This window comes from Papio anubis, chromosome X (genome assembly GCF_008728515.1).
Source record: "Papio anubis isolate 15944 chromosome X, Panubis1.0, whole genome shotgun sequence".
Classification (NCBI taxonomy): Eukaryota; Metazoa; Chordata; class Mammalia; order Primates; family Cercopithecidae; genus Papio; species Papio anubis.
This window is the reverse complement of record NC_044996.1, coordinates 1,024,364-1,036,757: the sequence shown is the minus strand read 5'-3', so window position 1 is coordinate 1,036,757 and position 12,394 is coordinate 1,024,364. Positions and strand designations below refer to the sequence as shown.

The following is a 12,394-nucleotide window of genomic DNA, read 5'->3' as shown; positions in this document are numbered from 1 at the left end:
TGATCCACCCGCCTCAGCCTCCCAAAGTGCCGGGATTACAGGTGTCAGCTACCGTGTCCAGCCAGATCCATGAGCATTTTAATAATATTAATTCTTCTTTCCATTTGTTTGTGTCCTCTTCAGTTCTTTTTATCAGTGTTTTGTAGTTTAGTTTTCATTGTACAGGTCTTTCACCTCTTTGGTTAAATTTATCCCTGGGAAATTTTTTGTAGCTATTGTAAATGGGATTGCTTTCTTCCTTTCTTTTTCAGCTAGCTCATTGTTGATGTATAGAAATGCTACAGATTTTTGTATGTTGATTTTGTATCCTGCAAACTTACTGAATTCATTTATCAGTTCCAAGAGTTTTTTGGTAGCATCTTTAAATTTTTCTGTATTTAATATTATGTCATGTGCAAATAGAATTTGTCTTCCTCTTTTCCAATTTGGATATATTTTATTTCTTTCTTTTACCTGATTGCTCTGGCCAGTACGTCCAGTAATATGTTGAATAAAAGTGGCGAAAGTGGGCATTCTTTTCTTGTTCTAGTTCTTAGAGGAAAGGCTTTCGGCATTTCCCCATTGTCTATGATGTTGGCTGTGGGTTTGTCATATATGGCCTTTATTATTTTGAGGTATGTTCCTTATATGCCTAGTTTGTTAATAGTTTTTTTTAATCATGAAGGGATGTTGAATTTTATCAAATGCTTTTTATCATCTCTATTGAGATGATCATATGGTTTTTATCCTTGATTCTGTTGATGTAATGTGTCTCATTCTTGCATCCCTGAGGTTAATCCCACTTGATCATGTTGTATTATCTTTTTGATGTATTGTTTGACTCAGGTTGCTGGTATTTTTTAATTTTTAAAACTTTTATTTTAGGTTGCGCGTACATGTGCAGGTTTGTTACATAGGGAAACGCATGTCGCAGAGTTTGTTATGCAGATTATTTCATAACCTAAGTACTAATCCTGGTATTTTGTTGAGGATTTTGCATTTATGTTCATCAGAGATATTGGCCTGTAGTTTTCTTTTTTTTCTTGTGTCCTTGTCTGGTTTTGGTATCAGGGTAATGCTGGCCTCATAGAATGAGTTAGAGAGAATTCCCTCCTCTTCATTTTTTGGGGGATAGTTTGAGAAGCATTGGTGTCACTTCTTCAAATGTTTGGTAGAATTCAGCAGTAAAGCCATCAAGTTTCTGGGCTTTACTTTGTTGGGACACCTTTTTTTATTATTGATTCAATCTCATTACTCATTATTGGTTTGTTCAGGTTTTCTAGTTCTTTCTGATTCAATCTTGGTAGGTTTTACATGTCCAGGAATTTATCCTTTTCCTCTAGGTTTTCAAATTTGTTAATGTATAATTGTTCAAAACAATCTCTAACAACTCTTTGTATTTCTTTGGTATCTATTGTAATGTCTCCTTTTTCAGTTCTAATTTTATTTATCTGAGCATTCTTTGCTTTTTCTTACTCTAGTTACTAAGTGACTAAACCACTTAGTCTATTGGTTTATTGATTTTGTTTATCTTTTTGAAGAACCAACTTTTTCTGTAGTTCTGATGTGATCTTTATTATTTATTTCCTTATACTATTTTTCAGTTTGGTTTGCTCTTGCTTTTATAGTTTCTTTTTTCTTTTTAATTTTTGTGGGTACATGGTAGGTGTATATATGGGTACATGAGATGTTTTGATACAGGCATACAATGTGATATAAGCACACCATGGAGAATGGGGTATCCATCCCCTCAAGCATTTATTCTTCATGTTGCAAACAATCCAATTACACTCTTTTCATTATTAAAAAATGTACAATTAAGTTATTATTGACTATAGTCACCCTGTTGTGTGATCAAATATTAGGTCTTATTCTTTCTAATGAATTTGTGTATCTATTAACCATCCCCACCTCCCCCACAGCCCCCCACCCTGACTACCTTTCCCAGCCTCTGACAACCATTTTTCCACTCTTTATGCCTGTAAGTTCAATCATTTTGATTTTTAGATTCCACAAATAAGTGAGGACATGTGATGTTTGTCTTTTTGTACCTGGCTTCTTTCACTTAACCTCCTTAATGACCTTCAGTTCAATGCATGTTGTTGCATGACGGGATCTCATTCTTTTTTATGGCTAAAGAATACTCCATCGTATATATGTACCACATTGTCTGTATCTATTTATCTGTCGATGGGCACTTTGGTTGCTTCCAAATCTTGGCTATTGTGACCAGTGCTGCAGCAAACATAGGAGTGCAGGTATCTCTTTGATACACTGATTTCCTTCCTTTGGGGTATATACCCAGCAATTGGATTGCTGGATCATATGGTAGCTCGATTTTTAGTTTTCTGAGGAACCTCCAAACTTCTCCATAGTGGTTGTACTAATTTACATTCCTACCAACAGTGTACAAAGGTTCCCTTTTCTCCACATCCTCACAAGCATTTGTTATTGCTTGCCTTTTGGATATAAGCCATATTAACTGGGGTGAGAAGATAATCTCATTGTAGTTTTTAAATATATTTTTTATTTTAACTTTTGTTTTAAGTTCAGGGGTACATGTGTAGTTTATTAAATAGGTAAACTTGTGTCATAGGGGTTTGTTGACTATTTCATCACCCAGGTATTAAGCCTCGTATCCATTAGTTGTTTTTCTGATCCTTTCCCTGCTACCATCCTCTGCCCTCCAATAGGCCCCAGTGTCTATTGCTCCCCTCTATGTGTCCATGTGTTCTCATCGTTTATCTCTGACTTATAAGTGAGAACACGTGGCATTGGGTTTTCTGTTATTGTGTTAGTTTGCTAAGGGCAATGGCCTCCAGCTCTGTATATGTTCCTGCAAAGGACATGATCTCATTAATTTTTATGGCTGCATAGTATTCCATGGTGTATATGGACCACATTTTCTTTATCCAATCTGTCATTGATGGACATTTAGGTTGATTCCATGTCTTTGCTATTGTGAGTAGTGCTGAAATGAACATATGTGTACATGTGTCTTTATGTTAGAATGATTTATATTCCTTTGAGTATATATCCAGTGATGGGACTGCTGGGTTGAGTGGTATTTCTGTTTTTCGGTCTTTGAGGAATCACCACACTGTTTTCCACAATGGTTGAACTAATTTACATTCCCAAAAACAGCTTGTAAGCATTCCCTTTTCTCTGCAACCTCACCGGCATCTGTTATTTTTTGACTTTTTAATAATAACCATTCTGACTGGTGTGGGATGACATATTATTGTGGTTTTGATTTACATTTCTTTAGTGATCAGTGATGTTGAGCTTTTTTGTATGCTTGTTGGCTGCATGTATGTCTCTTTTGAGACAGTTTTGATTTGCATTTCTCTGATGATCAATAACATTGAGCACCTTTTCATATGCCTGTTTGTCACATGTTTGTCTTCTTTTGAGAAATGTGTATTCAAATCTTTGTTCCATCTTTTAATCAGATTATTAGATTTTTTTTTTCCTATAGTTGTTTGAGCTTCTTAAATATTTTGTTTATTAATCCCTTGTCAGATGGGTAGTTTGCAAGTATTTTCTCCCATTCTGTGGGTTGTCTCTTCACTTTGTTGATTGTATTCTTTGTTGTGCAGAAGTTTTTCAAGTTCATGTAATCCCATTTGTCCATTTTTGCTTTGGTTGTCTGTACTTTTGGTGTATTGCTGAAGAAGTTTTTGCCCAGGCAAATGTCTTAGAGATTTTCCCTGATGTTTTCTTGTAGTAGTTTCATAGTTTGATGTCTTAGCCTTTTTTCCCTAATGTTTTCTGGTAGTAGTTTTATAGTTTGATGTCTTATGTTTAAGTGTTTAATCCATTTTAATTTGACTTTTGTACATGGTGAGAGATAGGGGTCTTAGTTTCATTCTTCTGGGTATGGATATCTAGTTTTCCCGGTGCCATTTATTTATGTGCCTGTCTTTTTCCCAGTGTATGTTCTTGGCACCTTTGTCAAAAATGAGTTCACTGTAGGTGTGTGGATTTGTTTCTGAGTTCCCTATTCTGTTCCTTTGGTCTATGTGTCTGTTTTTATGCCAGTACCATGCTGTTTGGTTACTGTAGCTCTGTAGTATAATTTGAAGTCAGGTAATGTGATTCTTCCAGTTTTGTTCTTTTGCTTAGGATAGCTTTGGCTATTCTGGGTCTTTTATGGTTCCATACAAATTTTAGGATTTTTTTCTATTTCTGCGAAGACTATAATAGGTATTTTGGTAGGGATTGCATTGAATCTGTAGATTGCTTTGGGTAGTATGGACACTTTAATAATGTTGATTCTTCCAATACATGAACATGGAATATTTTTCTATTTTTTTGGTGTACTCTTCAATTTCTTTCAATAGTGTCTCATAGTTTTCATTATAGAGGTCTTTCACTTCTTTGGTTAAGTTAATTCTTAGGTATTTAAGTTTATGTGTGGCTACTGTAAATGGGATTACTTTTAAATTTCTTTTGCAGATTGTTCACTGTTGGCATATAGAAATGCTACTGATTTTTCTATGTTAATTTTGTGGCCTGCAACTTTACTGAATTCGTGTATTAATTCTAATAGTTTTCTTGTGTAGTCTTTAGATTTTTCCTAATATAAGGCAGAGGAGCCTCACTCCATAGCTACCACCACCCCAGGCCATGGGGAGTACTGTCTGCGCATGTTCCCTTAAGGCCCAAGGGCACTTTGGGAAGCTTGCAATGAATGCTGTCATATAAGAGAAAAAGTGCCTTCCTTTACTCTGATCCCATCTGCATTCTATCTGTCGTAAATCTCTTAAAGTATCTGGCACGTGGATTATACCTATGCCTTTGATTCAGAGTTTTCCCTATATTTATGTTCTTTGATGACTCCAAAAGGGTCTGGTAGTGGAAAGGGAGTTAAGGGCTTGTGCTCACACATGCAAGTCCCACAATAAGACGTTATTCCATAATAGTTTCTAAGAATTATTAAGTACTTTGTGTGTTCTAGGCAGTGTTCTAAGTCCTTTCCGGAAGTCTTGTGAAACAGGTTCTATTATTGGCTTCACTTTACAAATTAGGAAACTGAGACAGAGAGAGGGTAAGTAACTTGTCTGGTGCCACACAGCTAATACATGGTGGTGTAGGGATTTACAACTAGACAGTCTGACTTCAGAGTGGTTTTTAACCAGTACTTGTACATCTTTAAACATATGTAAGCGTGGATATATACATATATACATACACATATATGTATATATAATATATATGCTTAATTCCATCAGTCTCTGTCACATTTATTCTGAGCTGGGAGTTGTCCTTGCATTTTAAGATGTTGTCAAATTTTAAGTTTATTTCTTAGAGGCCTCCTGACTTTTCACACCTCCAAGCTCTTGAGAGCTGAGGGCTGCTTTGCTCTGGCCTCCACATGCTGGGAGCACTTGCTGGACTCCTCTGCACCACTCAACACCGTTGGCCATTCTTTCCTTCCTGAGGCTTTCATGGCACCATACCCCCGAATTTTCCTCATTAATCTATAGTTGCTCTTTCTCAAGATACTTCACTGACTTATCTCTTAGTTCTTTGAATCTTAGGATTCTCTAGAGTTTTGTACTTTTCTCAACACTTGCAACCTAGATAGTTTCATCTACTCTTACGGTTTTGACTGCCATCTCTAAGCTGCTAAATTCCCCCAAATTATATCTCATTTGAGTCCAGGCCCAGATATCTTGTTGCCTTCTGAACATCTTCTCTTTAAATTCAACAATTATTCTAAATTTTAATATCACATTGTTTATTGCATCCATCTGATGAGTTTCTAATCCTGGATAAATCCAAATGTCCTTTCTATGCATGCCTCTATCTGAGTAGCTTTTCTGGTCACAGACCTCAATTGAGCCCTTAATGCTGCTCCACAAGGAAATTGTTTCTCTGTTCACCCTGTTCTCCTGTTCATTACAAGGAATATTTCAAACCTCTCTCTTCTCCGCAAACCTCCAGCTCAGAAGGTTTATGTAATAAATGCAACAAGCATTTGTTAATTCCTTGCTATATCTCCTCCTAATTCACAGAGAACTCAAGCCATCGACTAGAAACTTCTTCAAAATCTGGTCTGATTTTTCATCTGTTGGGGAAATGTGTTCTAACTGCCCAGCTAGACTCTAATAGCAATTGTTGTGTTATGCTTCTCTTCCTCTCTGGACTCTAGTTTCAGTTGATATTGTTCTGCATTTCTCACCACCTTGGCTTATTTCTTGCAGCTGATGTAGAAGGCCAATCCTTAAGACACCGAGACAAGCGACTTAGTTTAAATTTGGTAAGTTCAACACTCAGGTTCTTTTACGCATCAATTTTACCAAAATTAGCCTGATCTATATATATTCCCTTGAAATCTTTAAGATTCAACACTCTGAGTGTCTGAGGACTCTTCCAGTCTCCCCCTGAAGACTTGAACTTGCTTGGGAACTACAGGACTTGCTCAACTTGGTATAGCTACTTAAGGCATCACTTTATACTTAAAGTATTTGCATAAATTCATAACCCTCTGTCTTCCAGTGTCAGATCTTGGAGAGTTATCACCTGTACTAAAACGATAAGTCCAGAGGCAGAACTTGAGCTAGAGGCTTGTCTGACTTTGCTGAGGTAGTTCAGAGTTATACTTGGATAGTTTGGAACTGAAACCATATGTGCAGCTTTGGCTGCCCTCTGATAGCCATTTCCATGACTGGTCTGTGGTTCCCAATCTGCATCTATTCTTTTGCAGCCATGCAGGTTCTCCCCAATGTACCCCACAGCTTCAGCCAGTATCGAAGACAGCTATGTGCCCATGAGCCCCCAGGCTGGTGCCTCTGGTCTTGGACCCCACTGCAGCCCTGATGACTACATTCCAATGAACTCAGGAAGCATCTCAAGCCAGTTGCCTGAGCTACCTGCAGACCTGGAACCTCCCCCAGTGAATAGAGATCTCAAGCCTCAGAGGAAACGTAAGCACTTGACCAGACCTGCTGTATAGGGGGAGGGGAGCAAGGTTCCAGTGGTTGCATAGAAAAGATTTCTGTAAAGGAAGACCTAGAGAAACCATCTCAGAGGGCTGGAAAGTATAAGGTCAGGAAAGAAGTGGCTGGGATGGAATAGGAAGGGCTGGGGCACCTTGCTGCCTCAGATTGTCATGATAATAGGAGTTGGGGGACTTACAGGCACTGTGGCCTTGCAAATACAGCTGACAAAGTCAAGTTCATTCCAGAGGGCTCATCTTTGGCTGTTTCCCTAACAAGCCCAGGAATAAGGGATGGTGGATTAGAATGGAATCCCACCTGGCATCTCCCCATTAGACAGCACTTGAATGTAATCATAGTGCCAGCCTCTGTAAAGCAGTCAGGAATTGCCTTTGACACCAATTCCTGAAGGTCAGACCCAGTCACATGCAGTTTATCACTCATCGTTCTGTGCATGCCCATCAGCAGAGGTATTCAGGGGTAGAAGAGGATTTTGGCAATAATTAGGCTGACTCCTCTGTGCAGAGGGTGCCTTGCAGCTTCTGTCTTACTCCCAGGCAGCTTCTCTGGTCTGTTGAGCAGCATGGACAGACAGGGAGATAGATAGGAAAAGAGGGAAAGAGGAAGAGCAGGTCAGAGTGACTTATTAACTTCATTCTTACTGATCTTGCTCTTCCCAGTTGGCTGTGTGATTACAAGGGAGCATTGGTAGAATGACTGATCTCTTGTCCATTCCGACTTCTCTTTGCTCTTTAGAAAGCAAAAAAAGTCACTTCAGGTGGCTGTGCCCAAAGCTGCCAACTAAGACCACTACTCATGCCTGGTCTACTCCAGGCGTATTCCCTTAAATTTCAGTCAAACTACATTTATACATTTACAATGCATGTGCTGCATATGTAGTGCTGTGGTAGGCACTGAGTGGGATACAAAGATGAGGAAGCAAGGAGGCTTTTTCAGTCTGAGGGGGAGGAAGATATGTAAAATCCACCTGGACCACAAAATAGAATTATGAAATCGGTGCTAAGTAGGAGAACAGATCCTGTCTTATGAGGTTCAGAGGAAATAGCCATTAATTCTGGTCAGAAACAACAACAGAATTTTCTGTGATGTTGGAAATAATGACTATTGAACCCTTGAAATTTGGCTAATGTGACTGAGGAACTACATTTTAAATTGTATTTAATTTTAATAAATTTACATATATGTGTAAATGGGCACGTGTGGCTAGTTGTCACGACAATGGACAGCGCAGCTCTGCAGGACCTTGTCATAGGCAACAGAAGATGTCTGATAGACTCAGGGTTGGAGATTTAGTGAGTGGATGCAAAGGTGGATACCTGGCCAGGACTAACTCAGGAAGATGCGCCACTGAGGTAGAATAAGGGTTGGGGCAGATACCAAGTGCTTCTCTAGGTGCCAAGGCTACTGCAGTGAACAGACCAGATACACCCCTGTTCTCCTGGAGCACAGTTTAGGCCCAGGTAAATCATAGATGAGTGTCTTATCACAAACTGGGGCTGTGCTGTGAAGGGTAAGTACAAGAAGTTGAGAGCCCAGGCTGTGGGGCCTGATCTTGTCTGGAGGCAAAGAGATGGGGAAGAATGTTCTAGGCAGAAGGATCATCAGGTGGACAATGGATTGTAGGTGGGGAAGACTAGGACCTGGGTGATCATCTCTGCCTGTGATAAGAAAGGTAACATTTCCACTTCAGACACATTGGGTGTGAGGTAATAGGTGTTGCAATTCCACAAGGTCAGAGACTTTCATCTGCTTTGTTCATCCTGTGCCTTTGACACCTAGAAGCACGCGTGATATACAGAGACTTCTTAATAATGCCTTGCCACGTTGTTAACCTCCAGCAGGTAATATGACCATTTGCTCAGTATTTGTCTTTACTCCCAGTGAGGCAGGGGAGAGGAGGACAGTGAAATTCACACTCATCATCGGTGCTGCCTGTTAGTAAATGTGAATTTGGTGTGCTGGGAAAGTGAAATGTCATAGTTTTATAGCCTTTAGATTCTGGCCTTGACCTCCTGGATGTTGCACACTGTCTTGTAGCGCGGCCACCTCCTCTGGACCTGAGAAACCTCTCCACTATCCGGGAGCATGCATCTCTTACCAGGACCCGCACTGTGCCTTGGTAAGACTGATTGCTCAAAAGAGCCTCATCCAGCACAAACATGCCGGGTGTGTGTTAGGCCTCTGATTACATGTAGTTGAAGCCCATTTGATCTAGTTTAAGCCAAAGGAGGGGTGAGGTTTATGATCGAGAGCAAGAGCTGTTTTATAGATCACAAAGGAAGGAATATGACTGGGTCTCCCAGGACCCTGGAATCAGGAACTAGTGTGCTGTCGGGAACCCAAGGAATCTGCTCACTTCTGCTTCACTCTTCACATCTGTGCATTTCTTTGTCTTTGCAGTATTCTTTTCTCTGTTGCACAAACCCCATGGTCAAAGATAGCTGTACCATACCCCCTGAACTTGTTTACATGCTACAACTGCAGTACCAACAGATGGGCTCTGAATTCAGATTTCCTGGGGAGAGAGAATTGTGTTCCCCAGTCTCAGTGGAACCGGCTATGGCCCAAGCCCAACTCTGTGAATGGGGTAGGACAAGGGAGTTCCCAGGTTCATGGGCTGGGTAGACAAACTTCAAAATGTAGTTGCACCCTTTCATCTCACCTTTTAGAAGTTGCCTATTTAGTCCTGAGCGTGGCTCTGGAGTTTCTCGGTTCACTCTAAATGCCACAAAACACAATTGCGTTGTAAAGCAGAATTCTGCAATGAGCTGTATTTCCAGCCAAGACTGTGACTCAGCTCATGCTTCTGACTCAGAAGAAGGATGGAAGTTGATTAGCGGTGTTGTGTCCTATCAGAGGAATGGCCATACATCCTCACTTTTCCTTACATTGAATAGAAACAACAAGGCCCCAAAGGAGTTTATTTTTTTCTAAATGATATGATGCCCTCGTCCATTTAGAAAGCTCATGAACTGTGTCACATAGAGGGCCTGAGAAAAAGCAGCCTTTGTGAATTGGGAGCCATTTGCCCCAAAGTGGAGCAGAAACTGTTGGGCATTTTCTGCGTCTTCAGGACTTGCTTTGGCCGGAAGGAAGTTGTGTCTGGAAGAGGAGGACTGAAACCCCATGAGGGCCATGTTAGTTCCTGGCTGGCTTTCAGAGCAGCTGTAAGACATTGCTTTGACCTCATCTATATTTTTATTCTTAGCAGTCGAACCAGCTTTCTCTCTCCAGAAAGAAATGGTATTAATTCTGCAAGATTTTTTGCTAATCCTGTTTCCAGAGAAGAGGAAGAAAGCTACATCGAAATGGTAATCTTATATTTTTCACACTCTTCTTATCCTTTACCCCAACCTATATTCTTATGAGCTCATTAAAAAGGAAACACAGCGTTCAGTAAGCCCTGTGCAATTTTAAAACAACCACTTGATCGTAAAACCAGGCCATAAGCTTTTCTAGACTTGGAACAAATCAATTTGGAGTTAGCTTTTTTTCTTGCAACATTCGACTCCTCATTTTGAGATTGCAGTATTTCAAGATAGCCCAGGGCTGAGGCTTGCTTAATTTGAAAATGGAAATGCCAGCAATTCTTTTCACCGAGCCTGTGATGTCCTGTTTGACCTCAATAGGTTTGTAGTTCTCTGGATGTCCAGAGTTTAAATTGTAAAAACTCAACATATTGCATGTTCCCTTCCACCAGAACACCTGGTGGCCCTGTCCTGACTGTTTCTGAACCTTCCTGGAGGATGAATCACTTAGAGTCCCATTGGGAAAGGTACAGTGCCCTGGACTGTGAGCGTGTATTAGCTTCTGGAAGACTCCTATTATGGGATCTTTCTATAGACCTGAGTGGATGCAGACTTGATTAACCATTCGCAGTTAAAGAGTCCTGATGTTTCCCTTCTAGCCTGTTGTTCCTTCTATTCTCTTCATCTTGGATGCTATTGAGAACATGGGCTTTTGAAGATGGAGAGGGACTTTTAGCACCTCTGGCAATTAGAAGATACTTTAGCCATGACAGTGCCTGTTCTGCAATTTAGAAATGTAGGGAACTCAAGAGAGAGCTTCTGTTCGAACTGTGAAATTTTGAAGAGATCTTAGAAGGACAGTGTTCAAGGCACTGTGACAATATACTCTTGAGAAGACATTTCTGCCTTCCTATATGCAAGGATAATCAGCAACTGAAAATCTAAAAATAGTAATCTCCAGTTAAGCTATTATTAAATGCTTCATTTTGCCTTCTTATTTTATTCAAATTGTGCTGTAAGTGCACTTAACCATATGCAGATGCAAAGTGACTCATACACAAATCTGTTACGGTCTTCCCAATATTTCTCACACTTAGTAATGGCCCTTGGGAAATTTCTAGAAGAAAACACTCTTATAAAGTGATGCTTAACAGCTGTGCTCTGTCTCCAGAGAACAGAAAAAGGAAGTGAATCTAAAACCCAATGGAAGCAAGTGCAGAGTCATTCCAGATACCAACAGTTCATTTCTGATCTTTGATGTTGTGAGAAAGATCAGTGTTTCATTAACAACAAAGTTAAGAATCGTTTGTTTGCCTAGGTTTATGATCACTGATCAATGACTGTCTCTGTGTATTAGTAGGCAACATGACACAGCAGATTAAGAACCCAGAACACTGGCTGATAGTAGCTATGATCTTGGGAACTGTCATATAAAAATGTTTAAAGGCTATCCCATCTTGTTCAATTGTGTTTTTTTAACTTTAGTAATAAGACAGTTTCATATGACTTTGATTTACATTATTTCACTTGTGCCACATAACAGCCCAATACGGTAGTCAAACCTAGTATGATTTGACTTTGATTTTGCGCATAAGTATATATGTTAAGTTGTTTTTTTTTTTCTCTTTAAGGGCAAGTTCTGATCTGAATGTAGTAATTAAGGCCAGGGGCTGAAACACGGTTTTGCTTTACTGAAATACAAGTTTTGCCATATATTCTTCTTTAAATGTTTGTGAAATTATAGAAAATTTAGAAGAATAAACATAATTTTAATATATGGGATTTCTTCTCTATCACTTTTTCAAGCCCTTTAGTTTCAATAGTTTTGTAAGGCTTTTATAGTAGAGTTCTAGACTCTTAAATCTCACATTAATTTTGTATTATGGTATTACATTACTTTTAAGTTTTTAGATCATTTTTACATCATACAGTGAAATTGACTTTCTCTTGGTGTACAGTTCTACGAGTTTGAACATATATAGAGATTTGTGTAACCACCACCGTGATCAGAATACACAACAGTTCCAAAATCCCTCATGCTACCTCTTTACAGCCACATCCTCCCTTCACCTGTAACCCCTAGCAACCACTGATCTGTTCTTCATGACTATAGTATTGTCCTTTCAAGAATGCCACAAAAATAGAATCATACAGTACCTTTTAAAACTGGCTTCTTTCACTCAGAATGGTTTTTTTGAAATT

General features: G+C 39.4%; 1 protein-coding gene across 8 annotated transcripts in view; it reads left to right on the top strand.

Moving 5' to 3' along the window:
- Positions 1 to 12,394, top strand: part of GAB3 (GRB2 associated binding protein 3) — a 71,881-nt gene that overhangs the window by 44,228 nt on the left and 15,259 nt on the right. For 4 of the 8 annotated variants that reach the window (XR_002519550.2, XM_009198554.3, XM_021932813.2 and 1 more), the window contains exons 5-8: positions 6,189 to 6,244; positions 6,692 to 6,911; positions 8,982 to 9,063; positions 10,153 to 10,255. Coding sequence is in view for 5 of the 8 variants with exons in the window: in XM_009198554.3 (XP_009196818.1) it covers positions 6,189 to 6,244; positions 6,692 to 6,911; positions 8,982 to 9,063; positions 10,153 to 10,255 (461 nt within the window). In the remaining 3 variants the exon portion in view is untranslated. The remainder of the gene's footprint in view (positions 1 to 6,188; positions 6,245 to 6,691; positions 6,912 to 8,981; positions 9,064 to 10,152; positions 10,256 to 12,394) is intronic. The other 4 variants (XR_002519551.2, XM_017953772.3, XM_009198555.3 and 1 more) reach the window with 3 other exon arrangements.